Here is a 24,469-nt window from a genome sequence, read left to right on the forward strand (position 1 = left end):
AATGCAAAAAATAGCTCCAAATCTTCTCTGATTGATATTATTCTTACCAATATGCCTCAGAAGTATTCATCCAGTGGAGTCTTTCCTCAAGATTTTAGTGATCACTGCCCTATTGCCTGTATTAGGAATGTGAAATTACGAAGGTCAAAGCCGCGTATCATATCTAAAAGGAATTTTAGGAACTTTGACAGTCAGGGGTTCCTGCATGATTTAAATATGTGTGACTTAGACAGGGTGTCTCTCATATCAGATCCAGACCTGGCCCTTGCATATTTTTCCAATGCTTTTAATACTATTGCTGACAAACATGCTCCCTTTAGGAGACTACAGATTAAGGATAGACATACTGTGTGGTTCTCACATGAATTAGTGAATAAGTAATGACTGAGAGGAATTCAGCATGGGCAAAAAACCGGGGCTGTTTCGGATTGGATTTTGTTCAGGCAGCTGCGAAACAAGTGTACTACTAAAGCAAAATCTGCATATTATCTAAATTCCTTACACATGAGTGCTGGTAACCCAGCAAAATTTTGGAAAACAATTAAATCAATGAAGAATAACTCCGCCCCAGCACTTCCCCAGCAGTTACTGTCTGACTCTGGTCCCATAAGTGACAAGGTGAAAATTTGTAATGCTTTTAATGTTCACTTTATTAGTGCAGGCCATCTATTTGATAGAATGAATCTGATAGATATCAAATGGGTGGGACAGCATAAACAAAATGACACTTGCCAATCAGGACCAGTGCTCTCAAATAACATGAATCCTTGTAGTTTCTCTTTTAGCTTATTTTCTGAAACGGAAGTGGGTGACGCTCTATTGAAGATTGACCGGTGCTGGTGCTGATCTTCTGGACCCTGGTCTGTTGAGGTTAGCTGCTTCAGTTATAGCTGGGCCCTTAACATACATTTTTAATCTTTCACTTAGCTTGGGAATTGTACAAAAAATCTGGAAAACTGCTCATGTGCTTCCACTTCACAAGGTTGGAGACAGTAGAGACCTTAATAATTACCGCCCAATTTCCAAGCTATCTTGTTTAGCCAAGACCCTTGAATCCTTGGTTGACTGCCAGCTTCATTTGTTTCTGAGCAGAAATTGCATTTTAAATCATTTTCAATCTGGTTTTAGATCTGGTCACAGTCAAGTTGGTTTTGGCATTGTGAGTTAAGGCCTGATGTCATATTGACTAGGTTTTCATTGCGCTCAATTATGAAATAAATTACCTCTGAGAAGTCTGAAAGTCCTTGCTGGATGTCATCACTTTCACCCTCATTTATTGGAAGTATCCCACTTATGGATGCTTTCTCCATGATACACCTCTATGCAAACGTATTTCCTTATATAGAGAAATGGGGCGTGACAGTATGCTGATTGCAAATAGCGGGCATGTGCCTGTCAATTTAGAATGATTCTTATTCACTAACATATGCACGGTGGTAAGAACAAAATTGTGTCATGAATCCGACAGTAATTTTGCATGCACACTTATTTTGTGCGCAAAGTAAGAACATTTCTATGCACATATTAGTGAATGAGGCCCATTTTGTTACTGACCAGTACTGTGTACCTTTAATTCAATCGCTATCATATATTTTTCACAATTGAAAATGAAAATTATGGTTTTAAAGAATCACTAAGGGCACTTTTGATATCGGTAATGGGGCACTCTGTCACAGTTCCTGCCGTGACTCTAGTTTTTTCCTTATGTATCTCTGTGTTCCCTACTTCCCTTGCGTCTCCGCCTCCCCGGTCTGTCTCTCTGTAAGTCTGTGTCTGTTGTGTGTGTGTGGCATGGGCGTGGCTCCCTCTCTCCCCCAGCTCCCGGGCTCCTGCTTCTTCTGCACACCTGAACCTCATCACTCATCACCACCAGTATATCAACCCCGGCTTGCCATCCACTCATCACCAGATTGTTCCGCCTAACTTGTGGATTCCTCGAGCCCTCTCCTCTGTGTGTCTCCCCGACTGCCCATGCAACTCCAGCCAGCTTGTCAGCTCATCTGCTTGTCCGCTTGCCTGTCTGCACATCTGCTTGTCTGCCTGCCAGCCAGCTCGGCTTGGATCACCCACACCACTCCACCTCGCTGCCTTCAGCCTCTACCCATCTCTTCGTCCTATTCCCCATACTTACCACCACCACCAACCTTCCAATAAACTTTTTTCCATCTCCATCCGCCTTTTGTCTGTGTCTGCATTTGGGTCCAAGAAAATAAACCCTAACAGAACAATCTGGCCAGTCATGGACACAGCAGACACACTGAAGGAGGTAAATTAAGTTTTGTACGCTGTGGAGCAATTCTATGCCTACCACCTTGAGACCTCCAGCATTAAGCAAAAGGATGTGGCTTTATCTTTGGCACTCTGCACTATTTCATCCAAGCCGTGGCTGCTGGAACTACTGCCTAATCTTAAAGAGTTTGTGAACACTTACGCTGCGGATTCTGTTTCGGCTCCGGCTGGTACCCTGCCTGTATGTCCTGCACCTGATCTGCCATGCTTCTTGTCTGGATCCCCTACGTCCCCGGCTGCCTGTCTAGCAGCCTTGTGTGCTGGGCCTGCTAGTCACCAGCCAGTCTCTTTGTCTGCTAGCGACCGGCCTCCTAGCCTTCAGCCTGCTTCCCAGCCTGCTCTAGATTCCAGCCTGTATCTCGGCCTGCACTCCGGTCTGCTAGCCATCAGCCTGCCTCCCAGTTTGCTAGCTTTGGGCCTGCTAGCAACCAGCCTGTCTCCCAGTCTGCTAGCCTTGGGCCTGGTAGTCAGCAGCCTGTCTCCCAGTCTGCTAGCTTTGGGCCTGCTAGCCTTCAGCCGGCACCTCGGACTGCTCGCAACCAGCCTGCACTCCAGTTGGTTAGACTCACGTTTGTGAACCTGCAACCTGCCTGTCCTGAGCCAGCTAGCCCACTACCTGCCTGTCCTGAGCCGGCTAGCCCGCTACCTGCCTATCCTGATTCCGCATTCCCTGAACCCCATGACACTAATATGGATCAGTTGTGGAGCCACCCTGACATCCAGCGGTTACCGTATGAAGGGATTCACCTTGCCATTTTCACGGGGAACCATGGAGTCTCCAAAAGGAGGCGAGGTCCCCATGGCTCCCAATGCCACTGGCTCCCTCAGCAGTCCAGCGCCACAGAGTCTCCGCTGCCCAGCACCACTACTGAGGTCCAGCCTGTTTCGGTGCTGCAGCAATCTCCTGTCCCTGCTGGGCTGCAGCAATCTCCTGTCCCTGCTGAGTTGCAGCAATCTCCTGTTCCTGCGGAGCTGCAGCAATCTCCTGTTCCTGCTGAGCTGCAGCTATCCCCTGTCCCTGATGAGCTGCAGAAATCTCCTGTTCTTGCTGAGCTGCAGCAGTCTACTGTTCCTGTGCTGCAGCAGTCCGCTGAGCCTGAGTTGCAGCAGTCCTCAGTTCCTGTTCTGCTGCAGTCTACTGTGGCTGTACCAGCTCGCCTGCCTGTCTCCCAGCTGACACAGCCTGCTCAGCAGCCAGGCCCTTAGCGGTCGGCCGCCCCTGCCGACATCCAGCCTGAACTCCCAGACCCCCAGTTGGCCGTTTTCACGCCCAGCCAGACCTCCATCTGCCCGCCTCCTGCTCTGCACTCCAGCGGCCTGCCTGTCCTGCACTGTGCCCCGATCCTCAGCTGTCGATTACCGCTGAAGCCGGTCCTGCACTCCAGCCGCCGGCTTCCGGTCCCGCACTCCAGCCGCCGGACTCCTGTCCTGAACTCCAGACGCCTAATTCTTATCCAGCAGCCTGCCCTGACCTGCAGCCGAATCTTCTGGTGCCAGCTGCCTTTCCTGACCTGCAGCCGAATCTTCTGGTGCCAGCTGCCTTTCCTGACCTCCAGCCTCGCCACCGACCTCCAGAACGGCCCAGCCTTCATCGCCGGTCTCCTGAGCGGCTCCGCCTATGTCGTCAGCCTCCAGGTCATCCTCCAGAGCGGCTCCGCCTGTCTGGTCGTCCCCCTGCCCATCCTCCAGAGCGGCTCCACCTGTCTGGTCATCCTCCTGCCCGTCCTCCAGAGCTGCTCCGCCTGTCTGGTCATCTTCCTGCCCGTCCTCCGGAGCTGCTCCGTCTATGTCGCCAGCATCCAGGCCGTCCTCCGGAGCTTCTCCGTCTACGTCGCCAGCATCCAGGCCATCCTCCAGGCCATCCTCCAGAGCTGCTACGCCCACGTCACCAGCATCCTGGCTGTCGTCCAGTGCTGCTCCGCCCTTAGGTACTGCCTCCTGGTCGCCCTCCAGATCTGTTACGCCCGTCTGCCCTGCCCCCAGGCCGTCCGCCTGAGGACCCCGGCCCCATTCTTCAGTGCCCAGGCCACTTGCCCCTGAAAATAAAATAAATACACCCCTCTTGTTGCTTTCTTGTCAAAAACAATGGTGAATGTGCCTGTGTTCAGTTCTCCCCTATTTCCAATGTGCTTAACGCATGCAGTGTTTTTGTCAATAAAGGTAAAATTGCACAATTGAACTGATTCAAAGATTAAAAGCTAAATATAATATGCCATGTCCAGTGTTCCCCAGCTCTGCCACTCCAAATATGCCAATGTGCTTTTCCATTTGTGGCATTTTTTTTCTACACTATTGGTTTTTTTTTTACTTTTACACACAGCTTGCCTTTCCTTTATAACCATTCAGTCCCGCAGTCAGCACACAGCTTCGGTGGTTTGTGTGAGCAGGTACTACACACAAATTGTTTGGACATCACACACTTGTTAAAGGACTTACTCCAAGTGTTTTTGCCCACCCGACACTGCGTTTTCTTCCCAGGAGAGATGGATCTGTGCAAATCGCCTCCTGTGTGGCTTGGATCAGTGCTAATTTTGACAGCAAATTTTGATTTAAATTTAGTCATAGTCTTTTAATTTGCATTTAATTTGCACAGTCTTTTAATTTGCATGCGTCAGCGTTGTGTGTGCTTGTCAGAAGCTCTGTCATAAATTGACATTTTTATCCAGTTTTTAAGCCACATTTTATGCTACACTTTTAGATCCTAGTTGTATTATCTATATGTTTTAACAAGGCAAAGGATTTTAGTCATCGGACGCTCGGATTTTAAATTTTCCCGGACGGGACAGCCTGCCGAGGCTAGCACAAGCCGGCTTGTTTTTAGCATGGGAGCTAGCTAACGTCAGCCAACGGGGGCTGGAGATACTGGGTGTCAAGACGCTACCAACTGCCAACTGAAGCCTAATTTCCGCAGCGGGTCCACTTGTTGGGCCCGTGTCGCCACCTCATCTATAATCCATGGCTCCACTCACCTCCCCATCCGGCTGTGTCAGCTGCTGATAAGATTGCAGAGCTGGAAGGAAGAATCTCCACGCTCTATCAGATCCAGAAAGCTGAGGAGCTTATGGACACCATTTTCGGCCCAGCACAAACCAACACAACCTGTGCCCGAGAGTCTGATGCCACCGCTCCCTGTCCTGCTGCTAATGCCGCCCCTCCTCCAGAGTCTGATGCCACTGCTCCCTGTCTTTCTGCTGATGCTGCGCCTCCTCCGGTCATCGTCCCTGATGAATCCTGGGTCCGGCTCGGGGCTACACCTAAAGCCTGGTCAGCTCTACTCCATCCCACCACGAGCCCTGGTCCCTGGTCGATGCTCACAGCAGGAGAGGGAGGCGCTCCTCTCGTGTACCTCCTAGCTATGACATCCAGCTGGAAAATAAATATGACATCCTTGACCTGCATGACGTCCCTCCTCTGGCTGGGAAATCCTGGCCTCCTCCTCCATCTAGCCTGCCGTCGCGTGGGTCCAACAGCTCACTGTTGCCTCCGATCCCTCCACCAGCCAGACCTGAGCCACCTTTTGCTTTCCGGGCGCTAAGGTGTCTGACATCATGGAAAAAATTCCCAGCATCCTGGCCGAACACCCACTCGCCCAGGATGTTGTCGTTCACGTCGTCCTCCCCCCACTCAACCGTGGCATGGGTCATTTTAGCCGCACTCTTACGCCCGGGCCACACCGCCTACCTGAACGGCGCGTGTGCGTCGCGGAACCTGTTGCTTTTCATTTCGGCGCCCATGTTAACAGGTTAGAGCAGCCACACAGCCCGCGTGAGCAGCGCGGCTCAGGCACGCCGGCTGTGGCTCATCTAGAGATTCAGCGTGTCGCCTATTTTTTCCGCATGATGCGCGTGGTTCTCAGCAAAAATAGACAGTGAAAATGATCTGTTGATAGTCATATTGACATCATACCAGCAACATTACACCTTTCAGTACAGTTTCAATGTCTATATCTGTAGAATGTCACAGACATGAAAACATTTTTTTTTTTACTCAACACTTTCTGTTTTCGTTTCAAATTAAAAGCCCTCTAGCGTTTCTGTGGACAGAATCCCTTTATTTGTTAACACAAGGCTTCTATTGTTAAATATTTGCAGGACCGTGTTGTAGAAAATTCAGTGACTTGCACGGCTAAATTAGTGGAGTAAGTGGAGTGCTTTTAATTGTGGAAATACGGTGGTCATAGCAGAAACCCTAATGTAGGCTATAATTATATTATGTTAATAAGTTCAAAGAATATCAGGTGAAGGGCAGTATTTTTCCGGTGTTCATTCTCTCTCTCTCTCTCGCACTCTCTCTCTCTCGCTTTCTCTGTACGAGGGTAAACAAAAACCACGTAGAAACAAACTCAATGTAGAAAGATAGGGCTGGAAGGCAGCGCCGCAACAGCAACGCTGTCTGTGTGGACACCACAGGCGTGCGAGCCGCAGCAGTTCAGCGAGGTAGCCGTCACGCACAGGTAGAGGTAGGCGGTGTGGCCCGGGCGTTGGCCTCCACACCTGGCTCCAGTTAATCTGTACAGCCCGCAATGTAGATTTTATTGACAATTTTAACCTCTTCTGGAAACGCCCAGCTTTCTTCCGTCGTGATGGCATTCACCCAAATGGCCCAGGCTCTTCACGTCTCATCTCTATTGGTGTGGCGACATGAGAAACAAAAGAAAAGAATCTTGAGAGTTAGCTTAGTCTTTGCAGTCTAAGTTAGAGTTCCAGATGACCTTTTGCTGCTGCTTGTGGATGAGAAAGAGGAGCTTAAGAGACTTACCTTCTGTGGTTTAACTGCCCCTACTCAGGACTCTGCTTTACCTGATTAATCAGTGCCAGTCCTGGAGTGAGCTCATGGACGGAACTGCCAGGGTCCTTCACGGGGCGGCCAGGACCACTGACTCCCCAGTGGCTGAGGACTACCGACAGGTGGAATTGTTGATTCTCCACCAGACTCAACAGGACAATTTTCCTACTGAGATCACCCAACTAAAGTCAGGTCATCCAATTCCTGCCAGCAGCCGCCTGCGCACTCTCGCCCTGGAATACGACAGTTCCACACAGCTGTTTGCTGAGGTGAGGCACAAGTACTGGATACTAAGGGGAAGAGGGCGATCCGCAGTCATCAGCATGGATGTGCCAATTGCAAGCGGTGGAGAGGAAACCCTGATGTCCTCAGGATGGCTGACCTCCCCCTCTCGCGCCTCTGTTTAAGCCAGCAATCTATTCGACTGGATTGGACTGCTTTGGACCCTACATCATCAAGGTAGACAGGCGGAATGAGGAGAGATGGGGCATTATATTTAAGTGTATGACCACTCAAGTAGTACACCTCGACCTGCTAGTTACCATCGACACAGGCTCATTCCTAATGGCACAGAGACACTTCATTTCTTGTCAAGGGAAACCCTTTGAGATCCTCAGTGACCAAGGGACAAACTTCAAGGCTAGAGAATGCGGGCTCAAAGAGGTGTTCAATGCTCTCCAACCACAGCTGCAGGAACAGTTGACAATAATGATGCACCAATATATCGGTTGAATATCGGAAATGTATGATTTTTGCGTTGTTGACTACAATCGGCTAATTAGCCGATAAGATTAAATCCACTGATGGCAGTGGCCAATGATCCAGTTTGACATGAGTGTTTTAGTGTTTCGAAAACAGTGGTACTTGGGCTTTCAGAATCTGTAAACCAAGTATTTTGTCCAAACTATGTCTGATTAGAAAGAGTTTGAATAATAGCTTTGTAAATACAAGCTTTGTAAATACAAGGGCCAATTGCATTCAAAGGCGCTGGGATAATTTTCTTGTCACTCTACAACAACATGCTTCAAAATAGTAGCCACTTGGACACCAGGAGGGGAAATTATGTTAGAATGCTGTTCAGGTCAGCGTTTAACACAATAATCCTCTCCAGACTGGTCACTAAACTGAGAGACCTAGGACTACACTCCTCCCTGTGCAGGTGGGTCCTCAACTTCCTGACCAGCAGACCACAGGTGGTATGAGTGGGCCACCATGTGTCATCCCCCCTCACCCTCAACACCAGAGCCCCCCAAGGCTGTGTGCTGAGCCCCCTGCTGTACTCACTGTACTCATATGACTACATGGCCACTTCAGACTCTAACACCATTGTCAAGTTCGCTGACGACACAGCTGTGGTGGGCCTGATCTCCAGTAACGATGAGAAGGCCTACCTGATGGAGATTAACCACCTGGAGAACTGGTGCCAGGAGAACAACCTCATGCTGAATGTCAGTAAAACTAAAGAACTGATAGTGGACTTTGGCAGGAAGCAGCAGAGGAACTACCACCCACTCAGGATCAACGGAGCCCAAGTGGAGAGGGTGGACAGCTTTAAATATCTTGGTGTCCACATCACACAGGACCTGTCATGGTCCTGCCACATCAACACACTGGTGAAGAAAGCCCGTCAGCCTCTCTACCACCTCAGACCCCTGAGAGACTTTAAGCTCCCCCTCAGGGTGCTCAGGAACTTTTACAAGTGCACCATAGAGAGCATCCTGTCTGGGAGCATCACCACATGGATGGGTAGCAGCACCAAACAGGACTACTTGGCCCTTAGGAGGGTGGTCCGCTCGGCTGAGCGAACCCTCAGAACCACGCTCCCTAACCTGCAGGACATTTATAACAGGCGATGCAGATGAAAGGCCAAGAAGATTGTTAGGGAGCCCAGACTGTTCTCTCTGCTGCCATCAGGGAGGCGCTACCGCTGCCTGAGGGCCAACACAGAGAGGATGAGGAGGCGCTTCTTCCCTCAGGCCATCCGACTGCTTAACGAGAACTGTGCCTAGCCCCCCCCCCCCCCCCCCACCTCCAAGTTAGGTTGCACTATTTGCACAATTCTGTGTATAGTACATGTGTATATAGTCTACATTTTAACTTTTATTTTATTTAGTAAATTGTAACTTAGATTTAGTGTATATGTCTCAAATTTTAATCGCTCTTTTAAATTTTTGATTTACACACTATCTGAGCCGAAACAGGTACCTAAAGCATTTCACTGCGCATTGTTCCGTGTATGATTGTGTACATGACAAATACAATTTGAATTTGAATATTTTTAAGTAAAATTCCCAGTAAACGGCAGAAAACCCATTTGGGCACTTTGGATATCCAAATGGTTAAAGCATGGAGACCGCCTAATATCTTATATCTTTATAAATTGTATCATAAATTGTTGTATTTTATTGTATTTTCATCAATTTTTTTCCTCAAGTAGAGTACCCAGAGACGGAGTTGATTGGCAGAAAGAGGTGGCAACATAGTAAAATCCTGGTCAATCACTTCTGGAAGCATTTCATCTGGTTCTACCTCCCAGGACTTGAGGCCCGCCAGAAATGGCGAGCGGAGGCAGAAGATTTCCATGTTGGAACCACGGTTATGATAGTCGACCCACAGCTGTGGCCTGTTCGATCCTCGTCTTCCCTGGGTCCGATGGTCAGACCCAAACAAAAGAGATCAAGGTCAACGATCAGAGCTACATCCGCCCTGTTACGCGCTTGGTCGGGCTTTCTACCCTTCCGAACTCGGGTCAGTTACATGGTAAATTTGGGGGCAGCTGTAGAAAAGGTTCCCCCATTCCCCGCACAAAAGATTTAGTCTATATTTCTCCTGAAGCTCATAGCCTTGATCACCTGTCAATCAAGTCATCTCCCTCCCCTGACAGCCGATCACAGCTCATGGTTTCCAGGACTTTAATTTTCCTCTGGTGGAATGATGTTAATTGGTGTGGCAACATGAGAACCGAAAGAAAAGACTCTTGAGAATTGGCTTAGTCTTTGCAGTCTAAGTTAGAGTTCCAGGTGACCTTTTGCTGCTACTTGTTGATCTGTGTGCAACAACACATGCATCGAATTGTCAGTATTGAAAATACATTTATGTTTCTAGGTGGTAATATTTCTACACCTGTTTCCTTATGCTAGTAAGCTATTTCAATGCTTCACGCTAATTCCTTCATGTTTGCTAGCCCAGCACTGTGTAGTAGTTAAACTTGAGATTCCTTTTGAGATTCCCTAGGTATGTCCATTCAACTTCTAATAGAAATAAAACCAATTAAATAATATAACACTTGAATAAATACTGTATTGTCTTCTTTATTGTATAATATCATTTATTATAATGAATGCATTTTAATGATAAAAAAGATTAAATAAATGTATGTCCCTAAATCTGCTGTCAAACCTGCTACTGATGAAATTCCCCTTTAGAATAAAGGACTTTTCCACATGTCACATGGTTTTCACTGATTTCAAACAAAATAATTTTCATGGAGGGAAAACCACAGTGATAAGGCAAGTAAGTGTCCCATTTTTTTCTTTTAAATGTTTAGCTGATGGTAACGATCATAACATGTCAACCCTGTTACCCTGTATTCCAAAGGTTATACAATGAATTGTATAATTTCTAAAAGTTATTTCATAAATGCACATAATCCCTTACTGCATGCAAGCCATGTGTTTTCACGTTCTTCATCACATGGGGAGTAATGGCCAATATAAGCTTAAAATGTCAACCCTGTTACCTTGTGCAAAGTAACACGGTTGCCATAAGTAACAGGGTTGACATTTTGTTAGAAAACAGTCTGTAAACCAAATTCAAATTTTAGAAATAATATTGTAGATTCAAGTCATATAGTCATATGACTCAAACGGGTCAAAAGATATAAGCAAATATGATGGTAACCCTGAATCCCTGAAAAACAAAATATGGCAGTCTCACAATTAATTTCCATTTTGTACTTGCAGTTTGAATTGTGAAATGAGCCAAGACAATATACTTAGCTGATTTACCTGTGAAAAGTAAATTAGATACAAATTTACCTGTGAAAAGGAAATTAGTAATATATTTACCAGCCATACCTGTGAATAGAATATGAGTAGTTATCAGTTTTTATTGTTTGTGTTAGCTTCCAAATGATTGTGTTCAAAAAGCTGCTGTTTAAAGCAGTTTAAACTGTTTGAATAAAGTTCAGCAAAGAGTCATGCTTTTTGAAGTCCATTACGTTATAAACATATTTTTGAACCCTTTTAGCGTTAATTATTTGCGTCCCTGCTTTTATTCAGATAAAGATTGTATTTAAAATGAATAATATTGTAGTTCAAGGGTGATTCTTTTGAACTAACAGCTTCTATCCCATCAACCCTGTTATTCTGATATATTTTGATGATGTCATAAGCTCACCAAGTGGGATGCAAATATTTGTATGTGTAGGGGAAGAGGAGACCAATCCTAAAATAAAGGGTAAGTTCTTTTAATAATGCCATTTTTTGAAAGGAAATCAAGACATTAAGCTGCTCAACACAAATGTAATGACTTAATGAAGTTAAAAGGCATTTTATTAAATAAGTATTGTTTTACACATTATTGTCCCCCACCAAAGGGAGGACTATGGATTGGTCTCCGTCCGTTAGTTCGTTTGTTAGTCACACTGTAATGTTGACTTTGTGCCGCTAGGGGGCAGCATTGACAATGAATGGGGACTCAGTGGTAAAGCAGGTCATACAGTTAAAGTGATCATAGGTAACATAATAGTCTACACACGCTACACACTTGGAGACATCAGACTGGGTTGATGTGTTGAAGTGAGAGTCAATGCAGAATTTTTGGGCAAATCTTTAACCACAAGACACTGTAGTTATGTCCAGTTGTTGGACTGTTGTTCTGTTATTGCATCATCACTGCACTACCACTGTGCCTCAGTGTTCACTACTTATATCATATTACCACTTACCTACTGTGCAATACCATATATCACTTATCATTTAGCATTTATAATATTCATAACACTCACGCTCCTGGTGTTGTATGTTATATTGTATATTGTATTATAAATTGTATTGTAGTGTACATTGTGTAATGTACGGATTGTATTTATTGCGTATTGTAGTTCTTATATTTTGTACTGTATTGAGTAAAAACAGGACAATTAGTTACTACATTTCAAGATATAACTTGTAAGCCTAATTCTGAGGAGAGTAGGCAACAGAAATTATCATTATTATTATTATTATTATTATTATTGTTGTTATTATTATCATCATTATTATTGTTATTATGAAATAGAATAATAGAATAAGGGATAATTAATATGTAAGAAAATTGAAAACATTTTAAAAAACAAAAAACAAGTTTTAGAAACATGCACTGAAATCACGTTCTTATAATTGTGTGACAGTAACAGGGTTGACATATAAGATAGCACTTTATTGATCCCCTTCGGGAAATATGCTGTGGTCCGTCAAAAATTTGCTCAAAATCCACAGCATTTAGCTGCCTAAGTTGGACCAATATGTTTTTCTGCAAGTCAAACATGTCCACTTTCTGAGAGAATGTTAAAGATGGAAAATGGATGAAAAATACAAATAGACACCACCGTGTCCAAAAGGCACCCATTTCAAGGAATGACTCACAAGGATTTAAAATCAAGGTGAGCAAGTGAAGAAATCAGTTGAGACCATACTACAGTATAGGTTTGCCCTCACAAATGTCACATTCACACATTAAATACCTCACTAGACCTCATTATGCATGCTCTAGTTTACAGCATTTAACTTAAACTGTAGCACAACAGGCTTGAGTTTTGCTATTTTTAAACTTAGTAAAGCTTACCCTCGTTAATGATGAGTGAAAATAAACTGAGTTTCATTAGAACATAAAAGAGGTTGATGAAATCAAAACATGTAGTAATGGAAAAGTATTCCAAATAAATTATAAATACATGCAACACAACACCCACTGTACAGTTGCTGCTACTCTATTGAATCTTATCCTCTGGCATGAACTCCTAAAAGTTTACAAGCACTACGCATGCCAAAAAAGGCTTGCCAGTAATGGTTGCAATGCTGCAAGCACAAGTGTTAAAGCTTGACCTGATTTATATATAGATGATCAAATTAATACCACAGTATGTATGGAAACAAATTACAAATGAAGTAGTATGGTCAAATTTTATGTAACTGTTTAATGTTGAATCTGTTAGATTTTAGGCATGATAACTGATTCACATATGTTACAGTGTCAATTAAGAGTTCACTTATATTACATGAAATATATGGGCAGAAAATTGTTTCTCATCTTGTATTACATGAGACAGTTGGCAAATTATTTTTTACACTACAAGATGGGAGCCAATGAAGAGTCAAATGCAAATGAAAATGCATTAGAGCCTTTTGAAGACATCACCATATTTAGTTTCTGCTTGGCCTGCAGAATGACATTAATATAAGGAGGATCATGATGAGATGGACAGGCTGCAGGGGATTTCAGAGACTACGAACTGCTGGTAAGTGAGACTGATGTTTCAGCTGTCATTCTTGGCAAAGAAGTTGTATTAGAGATGCTTAGTGCTTGACACACGTGTTTAATTAATAACCAGTTTAATATTTATTAGTGGCATGATAATGTGAGATGGGAAAAGCTCTTCAATGTGATATATATATACAAAATATTTCAAGTAAGTAAGCTATGAGTCAAGGGTAAAAATATGGTTGTGTGACTCTAATTTAAATGTAGCAAATGTAAATGAGGAATATTATACTAATCTGTATTTGGTTATACTAATCTGTAATCTCTATACTACCTGCATCACTTGAAACTCAAAGAATAACTCAAACATCACAAAAAACTCTTTGTTCATTTAGGGGTTGAGAAAAGTTCCTCTGTGATTGGGTGGTAGAAAAGGTGAGAGTTACCTTTTCTCTATTTAAACTACAGAATATAAAGAATCCTTGTATCATACAGTGTTCAGTCTCCAAAGCAAACAATGCACATCAGATAAGAGGAAAGTTAATTTCTGTTTGTCAATCTACAGAAAGCCGCCAACATGAGTACTGACGCGGAGATGGCCGTTTATGGCAAGGCCGCCATTTATCTCCGTAAGCCAGAGAAGGAGAGGATTGAGGCTCAAAACGCACCCTTTGATGCCAAATCCGCTGCCTATGTGGCTGATGATAAGGAGCTGTACCTTAAATGTACAATCCTGAAGAAAGATGGTGGCAAAGTCACCGTGAAAGTTCTTACCAACCAGGAGGTAGGTTGAAGTTTCATGGAAACTCACAGCAGTGAAACTTACTGTTGGAATTTCAAGACAAGCTGAAATTGTGTGTCAATATTTCAGGAGAGGACGGTTAAGGAGGATGATGTCACCCCTATGAACCCTCCCAAGTATGACAAAATTGAGGACATGGCCATGATGACCCATCTCAATGAAGCCTCTGTGCTGTATAACCTCAAAGAGCGTTATGCAGCATGGATGATCTACGTAAGCTCTTCTGCCTATGGAGAAGTATAATATTGCACATGGACTCATATACAACATACTGTGAGTGGTCATATCTCTCTCATCCCCTTCAGACCTACTCTGGGCTGTTCTGCGCAACTGTGAATCCCTACAAGTGGCTCCCAGTGTACGATGCTGATGTTGTATCTGCTTACAGAGGCAAAAAGCGCATGGAGGCTCCACCCCACATCTTCTCTGTCTCTGACAATGCCTACCAGTTCATGGCTACTGGTATGTTCTTGTCAAGAAAATGTATAAACTATCAATAAACTCAATAACTTATGTTACATAGATAAGAAATACATTTCTTCATTTTTCCTTTTGCAGATAGGGAGAACCAGTCTGTCTTGATCACGTAAGTTTTATATCTATTGCACCTCTGTAAGACCAGTAGCATCAAATGAATTGAGTTAATTTCTCTGAATCTACATATCCATCCCCAGTGGAGAATCTGGTGCTGGAAAGACTGTGAACACCAAGCGTGTCATCCAGTACTTTGCAACAATCTCAGTGGGTGGTGGAGAAAAGAAGAAGGAGCAAACATCAGGAAAGATGCAGGTAAATTCTCATGAGTATTTTCTAAAAACATTGAAAACATTTCTGAAAAATGAACACAAAATAGAAATGTACTACTGAAATGAATATTAAAAAAAAAAAAAAATGGATTTCAGGGGTCACTGGAGGACCAGATTATTGCAGCCAATCCCTTGCTGGAAGCCTATGGTAATGCCAAGACTGTGAGGAATGACAACTCCTCTCGTTTTGTAAGTATGGAGAGATTTCAAACTGTGAGAAATATTTTCAATTATACATTGTCTATGCAGAGGGATGTTAAACAATACGCTATTCCAAACAGGGTAAATTCATCAGAATCCATTTTGGCACAACTGGTAAACTGGCTAGTGCTGATATTGAGACATGTAAGTATCAACTTCACATATTAAATGAAATGACTGGCATTATCAGTGGTGTAGATTTTGAATCATGAACAATGCTTATAGATCTGCTGGAGAAGTCTAGAGTGACGTTCCAGCTTCCTGATGAGAGAGGCTACCACATCTTCTACCAGATGATGACCAACCACAAACCTGAGCTGATTGGTGAGCTAAACATTGTGATACAATGTTAAAACAACCCACGTTGTTCACATGGTCCATAACCAGTCATTACTTTAAACCTTTTTTGATCTCCAGAAATGACGCTCATCACCACCAACCCCTATGACTTCCCCATGTGCAGTCAGGGTCAGATTACTGTGGCCAGCATTGATGACAAAGAAGAGTTGGTTGCCACTGATGTCAGTGATGTTCACTCTCATTTTCATTTTCTGAATCTATTATACATTCAATATTCCATCACAATTACTCAGTAAAATGTATTTTCCATAGTGACTTTTACTCAGTGTCAATATCTCTATTGATCGCAGACTGCTATTGACATTCTGGGCTTCACCAATGAGGAGAAGATGGCCATCTACAAGTTTACCGGTGCTGTGCTCCACCATGGTAACATGAAGTTCAAGCAGAAGCAGCGTGAAGAGCAGGCTGAGCCAGATGGCACAGAGGGTGAGGATTAACTTCATGGATGAATTAAAAAACCTCTGGCATGAAATTAATCTTTCTATGTCACATTTTACAAATCAGTCATATATCTAGTAAATGTATTTTTGTGACATTTTCAGAGGCTGACAAGATTTCTTACTTGCTGGGCCTGAACTCGGCTGACATGCTGAAGGCTCTGTGCTACCCCAGAGTGAAGGTCGGAAATGAGTATGTCACCAAGGGACAGACTGTGCCACAGGTCAGCAGATTATTCTGTTGTTTAATTCATTCCATACAATCTCATAATTAAGTCAAGGGCCAGTGCATGAATGTGGTTAAGTTCCTTATGAAGCTGAAGTATGTAGAAAGTATTTCTGTTGTAATGGAGGAATTTCATGAATTACATTTATCTGGAATAGATAGTTTGCATCTGAATGTCCTCTGTTACCTGTCACTGCATGTGTTGATTACCATATTGTTAGTTCTGTTTCAGTTAAAATTGTACTGCTAGACATAATATTTGTCCTGTAGGCAAAAAAATCCAGTAATCCAATGTGTAAATTTCAGTTGAAGGATCTGTACTTAATTAAATCTGTGAGAGGACCCTCTTTGTGGATTCTAATGATATTGATTCAATTGAAACTTTTCATCAGGTCAACAACTCAGTGAGTGCCCTGGCTAAGTCTATCTATGAAAGAATGTTCTTGTGGATGGTCATCCGCATCAACCAAATGCTGGACACCAAGCAGCCAAGGCAATTCTTCATTGGTGTGCTGGACATTGCTGGTTTTGAAATCTTTGATGTAAGTATTCATTCATGGTAATGGATTGAGAAGATAATTTTGTAACAGAAGTTTTTTGTTTGCGATATATTAGGTTAATCCTATTTCCACTCACAGTACAACAGCATGGAGCAGTTGTGTATCAACTTCACCAATGAGAAACTGCAACAGTTCTTCAACCACCACATGTTTGTCCTGGAGCAAGAGGAGTACAAGAAGGAGGGTATCATCTGGGAGTTCATTGACTTTGGCATGGACTTGGCTGCCTGCATTGAGCTCATTGAAAAGGTACACAATAATGTTGTGACTTTATGTTAGAATTCATGATATGCTACAACAGTGCCTCTTCATGATGTATCTCTTTGCACTTTTTATACAGCCCATGGGCATCTTCTCCATCCTTGAAGAGGAGTGCATGTTCCCAAAGGCCTCAGACACTACCTTCAAAAACAAGCTGTATGACCAGCACCTCGGTAAAAACAAAGCATTTGAGAAGCCCAAGCCAGCCAAAGGCAAGGCTGAGGCCCATTTCTCTCTGGTGCACTATGCTGGAACTGTGGACTACAATATCTGTGGCTGGCTGGACAAGAACAAGGATCCCCTGAACGACTCTGTTGTTCAGCTGTACCAGAAGTCTGGTGTTAAACTGTTGCCTGTCCTGTATCCCCCTGTCGTTGAAGGTACAGTATCACTTTATAACGCTGGTTAGGATTATGGGAATTCATGTTTCTGTCTTTAAGATAAACAATATGCCTACTCAAAAAAGTCAGTTGAATGATAACTTTCCAGCTTGATCATAAGTAAACAACATTGAACCTATCAACTCATGATGTTAATAAATCAAAATCAACAGAGACTGGCGGTGGCAAGAAGGGAGGAAAGAAGAAGGGTGGTTCCATGCAGACTGTGTCCTCACAGTTCAGGGTAAATTTTAAGAACAGCCTTAAGTGCCTGTTCGTAATTAAACTCAAATAAACGCAAGTTTTTATTTTTATTTTATGTTTTTCATGAAGAATATTTGGTTTTATCTTGTATCTACAGGAGAACTTGGGCAAGCTTATGACCAACTTGAGGAGCACTCATCCTCACTTTGTACGTTGCCTGATTCCCAACGAGTCAAAGACTCCAGGTACACTGACAGCTAACTAATGTTCTTAATATTTTCTGTACATGTTGCAGTCATTAACACAGCTTAGCGGTAGTCCTTCACTTTGTCATTAATAATTATGAAGTTACAAATTCTTCACAGGTCTGATGGAAAACTTCCTGGTTATCCACCAGCTGAGGTGTAACGGTGTGCTGGAGGGTATCAGAATCTGCAGGAAAGGTTTCCCCAGCAGAATCCTCTATGCTGACTTCAAGCAGAGGTATTACCTAATTTACCACAGAGTTTTCCTAACTTTGAAAAGAAGGTCCCGATTGTGACCATTAACTGTTTTGCAATAGGTACAAAGTACTGAATGCCAGTGTCATCCCTGAGGGACAATTCATTGACAACAAGAAGGCCTCTGAGAAGCTGCTTGGGTCAATTGATGTGAATCATGAGGAGTATAAATTTGGACACACCAAGGTAAACAATTGAGTAAAAAAAACTAAACTCTGTTTCATGGATGAAAATCAGTTGTGCATAATATTTTTATGTTCTCGTCAGGTGTTCTTCAAAGCTGGTCTACTAGGTACCCTTGAGGAGATGCGAGATGAGAAGCTTGCTTCTCTGGTCACCATGACTCAGGCTCTCTGCCGTGCCTATGTCATGAGGAAGGAGTTTGTGAAGATGATGGAAAGGAGGCAAGTGGAAATTCTAACCATATATTTAGGCTGAATGCAGTGCCAAAATGACTTTGTACATAACACAGTGATTTCCTTCCATAGGGAAGCCATTTACAGCATCCAGTACAATATCCGCTCATTCATGAATGTGAAACACTGGCCATGGATGAAGGTGTACTACAAGATTAAGCCCCTTCTGAAGAGTGCTGAAACTGAAAAGGAGCTGCAGAACATGAAGGAAAACTATGAGAAGATGAAAACAGACCTGGCCGCGGCCCAGGCTAAGAAGAAGGAACTGGAGGAGAAGATGGTGTCTCTTCTGCAGGAGAAGAATGATCTGCAGCTGCAAGTGGCATCTGTGAGTAAATGTCAACAGAAAGCTTTGTTGATTTCTCACATCTTTTCCAGAGCAAATGTTGAAATATTTTCCCCTTTTCACTTTTGTTCTAATTAGGAAGGAGAGAATCTGTCAGATGCTGAGGAGAGATGTGAGGGACTTATCAAGAGTAAGATCCAGCTGGAGGCAAAACTCAAAGAGACAACTGAGAGACTGGAGGATGAGGAGGAAATCAATGCTGAGCTAACTGCCAAGAAGAGGAAACTGGAGGATGAATGCTCTGAGCTCAAGAAGGACATTGATGACCTGGAGCTTACCTTAGCCAAAGTGGAGAAGGAGAAGCATGCCACTGAGAACAAGGTTCATGGATAGGTTCAAGGTTCTCTTTCTAATATATCATGCAATATTTAAATAATTACCCAGTTATGACAATGTGTTTTTACATATTCAGGTGAAGAACCTGACTGAAGAGATGGCCTCTCAAGATGAGAGCATTGCTAAGCTGACAAAGGAGAAGAAAGCCCTCCAAGAGGCACATCAGCAGACTCTTGATGACCTGCAGGCAGAGGAAGACAAAGTCAACACTCTGACCAAGGCCAAGACCAAGCTTGAGCAGCAAGTGGATGATGTGAGTTCATGAACATGCTATTTGCTATTCATTAAGAATATATGCTTGCTGTTAACCTTTAGTAATTATAAACACATGGTATTTTGCAGCTTGAAGGTTCTCTGGAGCAAGAGAAGAAGCTCCGCATGGACCTTGAGAGAGCAAAGAGGAAGCTTGAGGGTGATCTGAAACTGGCCCAGGAATCCATCATGGATCTTGAGAATGACAAGCAGCAGTCTGACGAGAAAATCAAGAAGTAATGTGGACAGAATTTGAAAACTGTATGCACAAAATATGTTATTGCAACCAGTATCTTATGATGATGTCATTTACTCAACAGGAAGGACTTTGAGATAAGCCAGTATCTCAGTAAGATTGAAGATGAACAATCCTTGGGTGCTCAGCTACAGAAGAAGATTAAAGAGCTCCAGGTGTGTAATGTTTGATTTCAAATCTATGTCAAACTTATCATTGAGTTTTTATGCAATGTGTCAGTTGCATACATTCATTTAACAATATTTCTTAACTTTCAAGGCTCGTATTGAGGAACTGGAGGAAGAGATCGAGGCTGAGCGTGCTGCTCGCGCCAAGGTTGAGAAGCAGAGAGCTGACCTCTCCAGGGAACTTGAAGAGATCAGTGAGAGACTTGAGGAGGCCGGTGGAGCCACTGCTGCTCAGATTGAGATGAACAAGAAGCGTGAAGCTGAGTTCCAGAAGCTGCGTCGTGACCTTGAGGAGTCCACCTTACAACATGAAGCCACTGCTGCTGCTCTCCGCAAGAAGCAGGCTGACAGTGTTGCAGAGCTGGGAGAACAGATCGACAACCTGCAGCGTGTCAAGCAGAAGCTGGAGAAGGAGAAGAGTGAATACAAGATGGAGATTGATGACCTGTCTAGCAACATGGAAGCTGTGGCAAAATCCAAGGTATAATGTTATTTTATATACATATGTACAGTATATTCACACTTGAGGAAAAACTTGTATTAGTGGAAGAATTACTGAACCTGTCTAATGTTGATAAACAGGGAAATCTCGAGAAGATGTGCCGCACCCTTGAGGACCAGTTCAGTGAAATTAAGGCTAAGAATGATGAGAATGTTCGCCAGATAAATGACATCAGCGCTCAGAGAGCAAGACTGATGACAGAGAATGGCAAGTCTTACTTTCATTGACTTGTTCATAAAAAATACCAATGTACTTTTGAACTCAATCCATAATTAGACTCAATCTATAATTAGAAACCATTTTTTACTCAATGCTGGGTCAGTTGAAAATGAATAAATTTCAACCAAAAAAATCTATTTCCATCTAGGTGAGTTTGGTCGTCAGCTTGAGGAGAAAGAAGCCCTTGTCTCCCAGCTGACCAGAGGCAAGCAAGCCTTCACACAGCAGATTGAGGAGCTGAAGAGACAAATTGAGGAGGAAGTTAAGGTGAGGAAAATGGTCAGAGATTTCAAGGATTGCATGAGGATTGCATGTTCATATATTCAGTGGTTTTTATTTTAATAATCTTTTCCAGGCTAAGAATGCCCTTGCCCACGGTGTGCAATCAGCCCGCCATGACTGTGATCTTCTGAGGGAGCAGTTTGAGGAGGAGCAGGAGGCCAAGGCAGAGCTGCAACGTGGAATGTCCAAGGCAAACAGTGAAGTGGCCCAATGGAGGAGCAAGTATGAAACTGATGCTATCCAGCGCACTGAGGAGCTTGAAGAGTCAAAGTGAGTCAATGAAGATTTTGTTTTTCCTAATGGTCTCTACAAAATACTTGTTAGAATATTATACATGAATGATTACATTTGGCAAATGCTTAACAGGAAAAAGCTTGCCCAGCGCCTTCAGGAAGCTGAGGAACAGATTGAGGCTGTGAACTCCAAGTGTGCGTCTCTGGAGAAAACCAAACAGAGGCTCCAGGGCGAGGTGGAGGACCTCATGATTGATGTGGAGAGAGCCAATGGTTTGGCTGCCAACCTTGACAAGAAGCAGAGGAACTTTGATAAGGTATGTTGACACTGATTACCTTGTCACAGCCACTGGAAGTGTCAAAGTATAACCATTCCAAAATTGTGTCACATTGCTCATTTTATTTAAATTGCTATACAGGTTCTGGCAGAATGGAAGCAGAAATACGAGGAGGGTCAGGCAGAGCTTGAGGGAGCTCAGAAAGAGGCTCGTTCTCTCAGCACTGAGCTGTTCAAGATGAAAAACTCTTACGAGGAAGCTCTGGATCAGCTGGAGACCCTGAAGCGCGAGAACAAGAACCTGCAACGTGAGTTCTTATCTGATAATGTTGGCAATAGTAATTTGAAATATGTTCATGATTGTTAATATGTATACATCAGTTAGAATGGGACACATAGCCTTAACCTAAACATATACAACCTTCTGCAGAGGAAATCTCAGACCTGACTGAACAGATTGGTGAGACTGGAAAAAGCATCCATGAGCTGGAGAAGTCCAAGAAGCAGGTGGAGACAGAGAAGTCAGAGATCCAGTCAGCTCTTGAGGAGGCTGAGGTGAAATTTCAACTGGAAAGCATTAGAATTTCCTTTGTCTGTGAAATTTACATATGTGAACAACAGAGACATGCCCAATATTACATTCAGAAGGCAACATGGGCTATGTTTTTATATTTGTTACATTTTAGGGAACTCTGGAACATGAGGAGTCCAAGATTCTGCGTGTCCAGCTGGAGCTCAACCAGATCAAAGGTGAGGTTGACAGAAAGCTGGCAGAGAAAGATGAGGAGATGGAGCAGATCAAGAGGAACAGCCAGAGGGTGACTGACTCCATGCAGAGCACTCTTGACTCTGAGGTCAGGAGCAGGAACGATGCCCTGAGAATCAAGAAGAAGATGGAGGGAGATCTGAATGAGATGGAGATTCAGCTGAGTCACGCTAACCGCCAGGCTGCTGAGGCCCAGAAGCAGCTGAGGAATGTCCAGGGACAACTGAAGGTACATCACATGACAACTGTACATGCCATTCTATGTGCAGCAACATTCTGATCTTTTTCTGTTTCTACACCACAATCTTCACATTAGGATGCCCAGTTGCACCTTGATGATGCTCTCAGAGCGCAGGAAGACCTCAAGGAGCAAGCCGCTATGGTTGAGCGTAGGAATGGTCTCATGGTGGCTGAAATTGAAGAGCTGAGGGTTGGTCTGGAACAGACAGAGAGAGGCCGTAAAGTGGCTGAGCAAGAGCTGGTGGATGCTAGTGAGCGTGTTGGACTGCTGCACTCTCAGGTAAAAAAAATTCTTCATTAATTCTATAATCAATAATCAACAATCAAAAATCAACAATTTTTAAATAATACGTGCACATCATTGCTAAACTGTATTTTTCCTTCTTCTTCCTAGAATACAAGCCTTATGAACACAAAGAAGAAGCTGGAGACTGACCTGGTCCAAGTCCAGAGTGAAGTAGATGACAGTGTTCAGGAATCAAGAAATGCAGAGGAGAAGGCCAAGAAAGCCATCACTGATGTGGGTTCGAATTTTATTTCATAGTCATCCAGATGTCATCCATACATCTGGAAGAACATGAATTTTGTATGGCATGCAAAATGAACATAAATAATCCTTTTTTTAGGCTGCTATGATGGCTGAAGAGCTGAAGAAAGAACAGGACACTAGCTCCCATCTGGAGAGGATGAAGAAGAACCTGGAGATCACAGTCAAGGACCTGCAGCACCGCCTGGATGAGGCTGAGAACTTGGCCATGAAGGGTGGCAAGAAACAGCTCCAGAAACTGGAGTCCAGGGTAAGATAACTGTTACACAGATTACAGTAAATGACATTACAAAACATGCAAAATAAGTCTCATAGTTTATAATTAATTTCTGAAGGTGCGTGAGCTGGAGGCAGAGGTTGAAGCTGAACAGAGACGTGGAGCAGACGCTGTTAAAGGTGTCCGTAAATATGAGAGGAGAGTGAAGGAACTCACATACCAGGTATACCAAGCTTACTTTTGTAACAGTGTTCCTATTGACTAAATGACCATATTAAAAGATATGCCAATTATTAATGGTCATTCATGTTTGTGTTCATACTTACATTAGACTGAAGAGGACAAGAAGAATGGCACCCGGCTGCAGGCTCTGGTAGACAAGCTGCAACTGAAGGTGAAGGCCTACAAGAGGCAGGCTGAGGAAGCGGTAAGTTGAAATCATGTAAAAATGCTTCATCTATTTTCAAACGTTTTCACAATTTTCACTCTAGTCTTAGGATTTGCAATGAGAATTTATGATGGTTTCACAGGAGGAGCAGGCCAACACTCACCTGACAAAGTGCAGGAAGATTCAGCACGAGTTGGAGGAGGCTGAAGAGCGAGCTGATATTGCCGAGTCTCAGGTCAACAAGCTGAGAGCTAAGAGCCGTGACTCTGGCAAGGTAAACACACGTTTTTCATCAGTGCATGTTAATTCATTGAATATTAACTTTGAAATGATTGAAACATTTTGTTTGGGTTTGTCTAAAAATGTGTTTATTTTTCACAGGGAAAAGAGGCAGCTGAATAATTTCTCTCATGTAAAGCATCGCAATAAGTCATAAAATATGACAAATTGTTGATTACATACAATAAATGTCACCACAAATATTTGTCTTGTCTTTATTCATTGCTTCATTCCTTTGAGCAGGAAAGCAGTCAAAGCATCTGACCTGGTTGAAGTTATTTGCTTTTCTGTCAGGAATGATTGTCGGTGCCAAAGGGCCCAGACTGTAGTCCACTCAGTCACACACCCATCATAACTGACAAATGAGTCTGAAGTTTCACATTAGTATTGGGATAGATTCTTTAAGTGAGATTTTCCATGCTTTTGTCGACCCATTTGCTTCACCGATACAATGTTGAATCAATACTGTG

At 43.4% G+C, this 24,469-nt stretch overlaps 1 protein-coding gene across 1 annotated transcript; it reads left to right on the forward strand.

Moving 5' to 3' along the window:
• Positions 1-13,545: 13,545 nt before the first annotated feature.
• On the forward strand, positions 13,546-24,190 carry LOC139657644 (myosin heavy chain, fast skeletal muscle-like). Its single transcript, XM_071535544.1, has 41 exons — positions 13,546-13,573; positions 13,932-13,971; positions 14,102-14,320; positions 14,408-14,551; positions 14,644-14,800; positions 14,897-14,924; positions 15,013-15,127; positions 15,241-15,333; positions 15,426-15,489; positions 15,571-15,669; positions 15,763-15,866; positions 15,996-16,134; positions 16,251-16,369; positions 16,764-16,913; positions 17,010-17,180; positions 17,272-17,572; positions 17,746-17,816; positions 17,934-18,021; positions 18,142-18,259; positions 18,339-18,462; positions 18,544-18,680; positions 18,765-19,020; positions 19,117-19,359; positions 19,451-19,627; positions 19,717-19,862; positions 19,947-20,037; positions 20,141-20,530; positions 20,632-20,758; positions 20,919-21,037; positions 21,126-21,322; positions 21,419-21,602; positions 21,705-21,870; positions 21,993-22,117; positions 22,249-22,557; positions 22,645-22,848; positions 22,963-23,088; positions 23,195-23,365; positions 23,451-23,555; positions 23,664-23,759; positions 23,863-23,994; positions 24,102-24,190. Exons 3-41 carry the CDS (start codon positions 14,114-14,116, stop codon positions 24,120-24,122), a joined length of 5,814 nt encoding a protein of 1,937 aa, XP_071391645.1. The 5' UTR covers positions 13,546-13,573; positions 13,932-13,971; positions 14,102-14,113; the 3' UTR covers positions 24,123-24,190.
• Positions 24,191-24,469: the final 279 nt, after the last annotated feature.

Source organism: Centroberyx affinis, unplaced genomic scaffold (assembly GCF_046629955.1).
Source record: "Centroberyx affinis isolate AG114_WGS23_722 - 3 ecotype Tasmania unplaced genomic scaffold, CSIRO-AGI_Caff_v1 ptg002728l_1, whole genome shotgun sequence".
NCBI lineage: Eukaryota > Metazoa > Chordata > Actinopteri > Beryciformes > Berycidae > Centroberyx > Centroberyx affinis.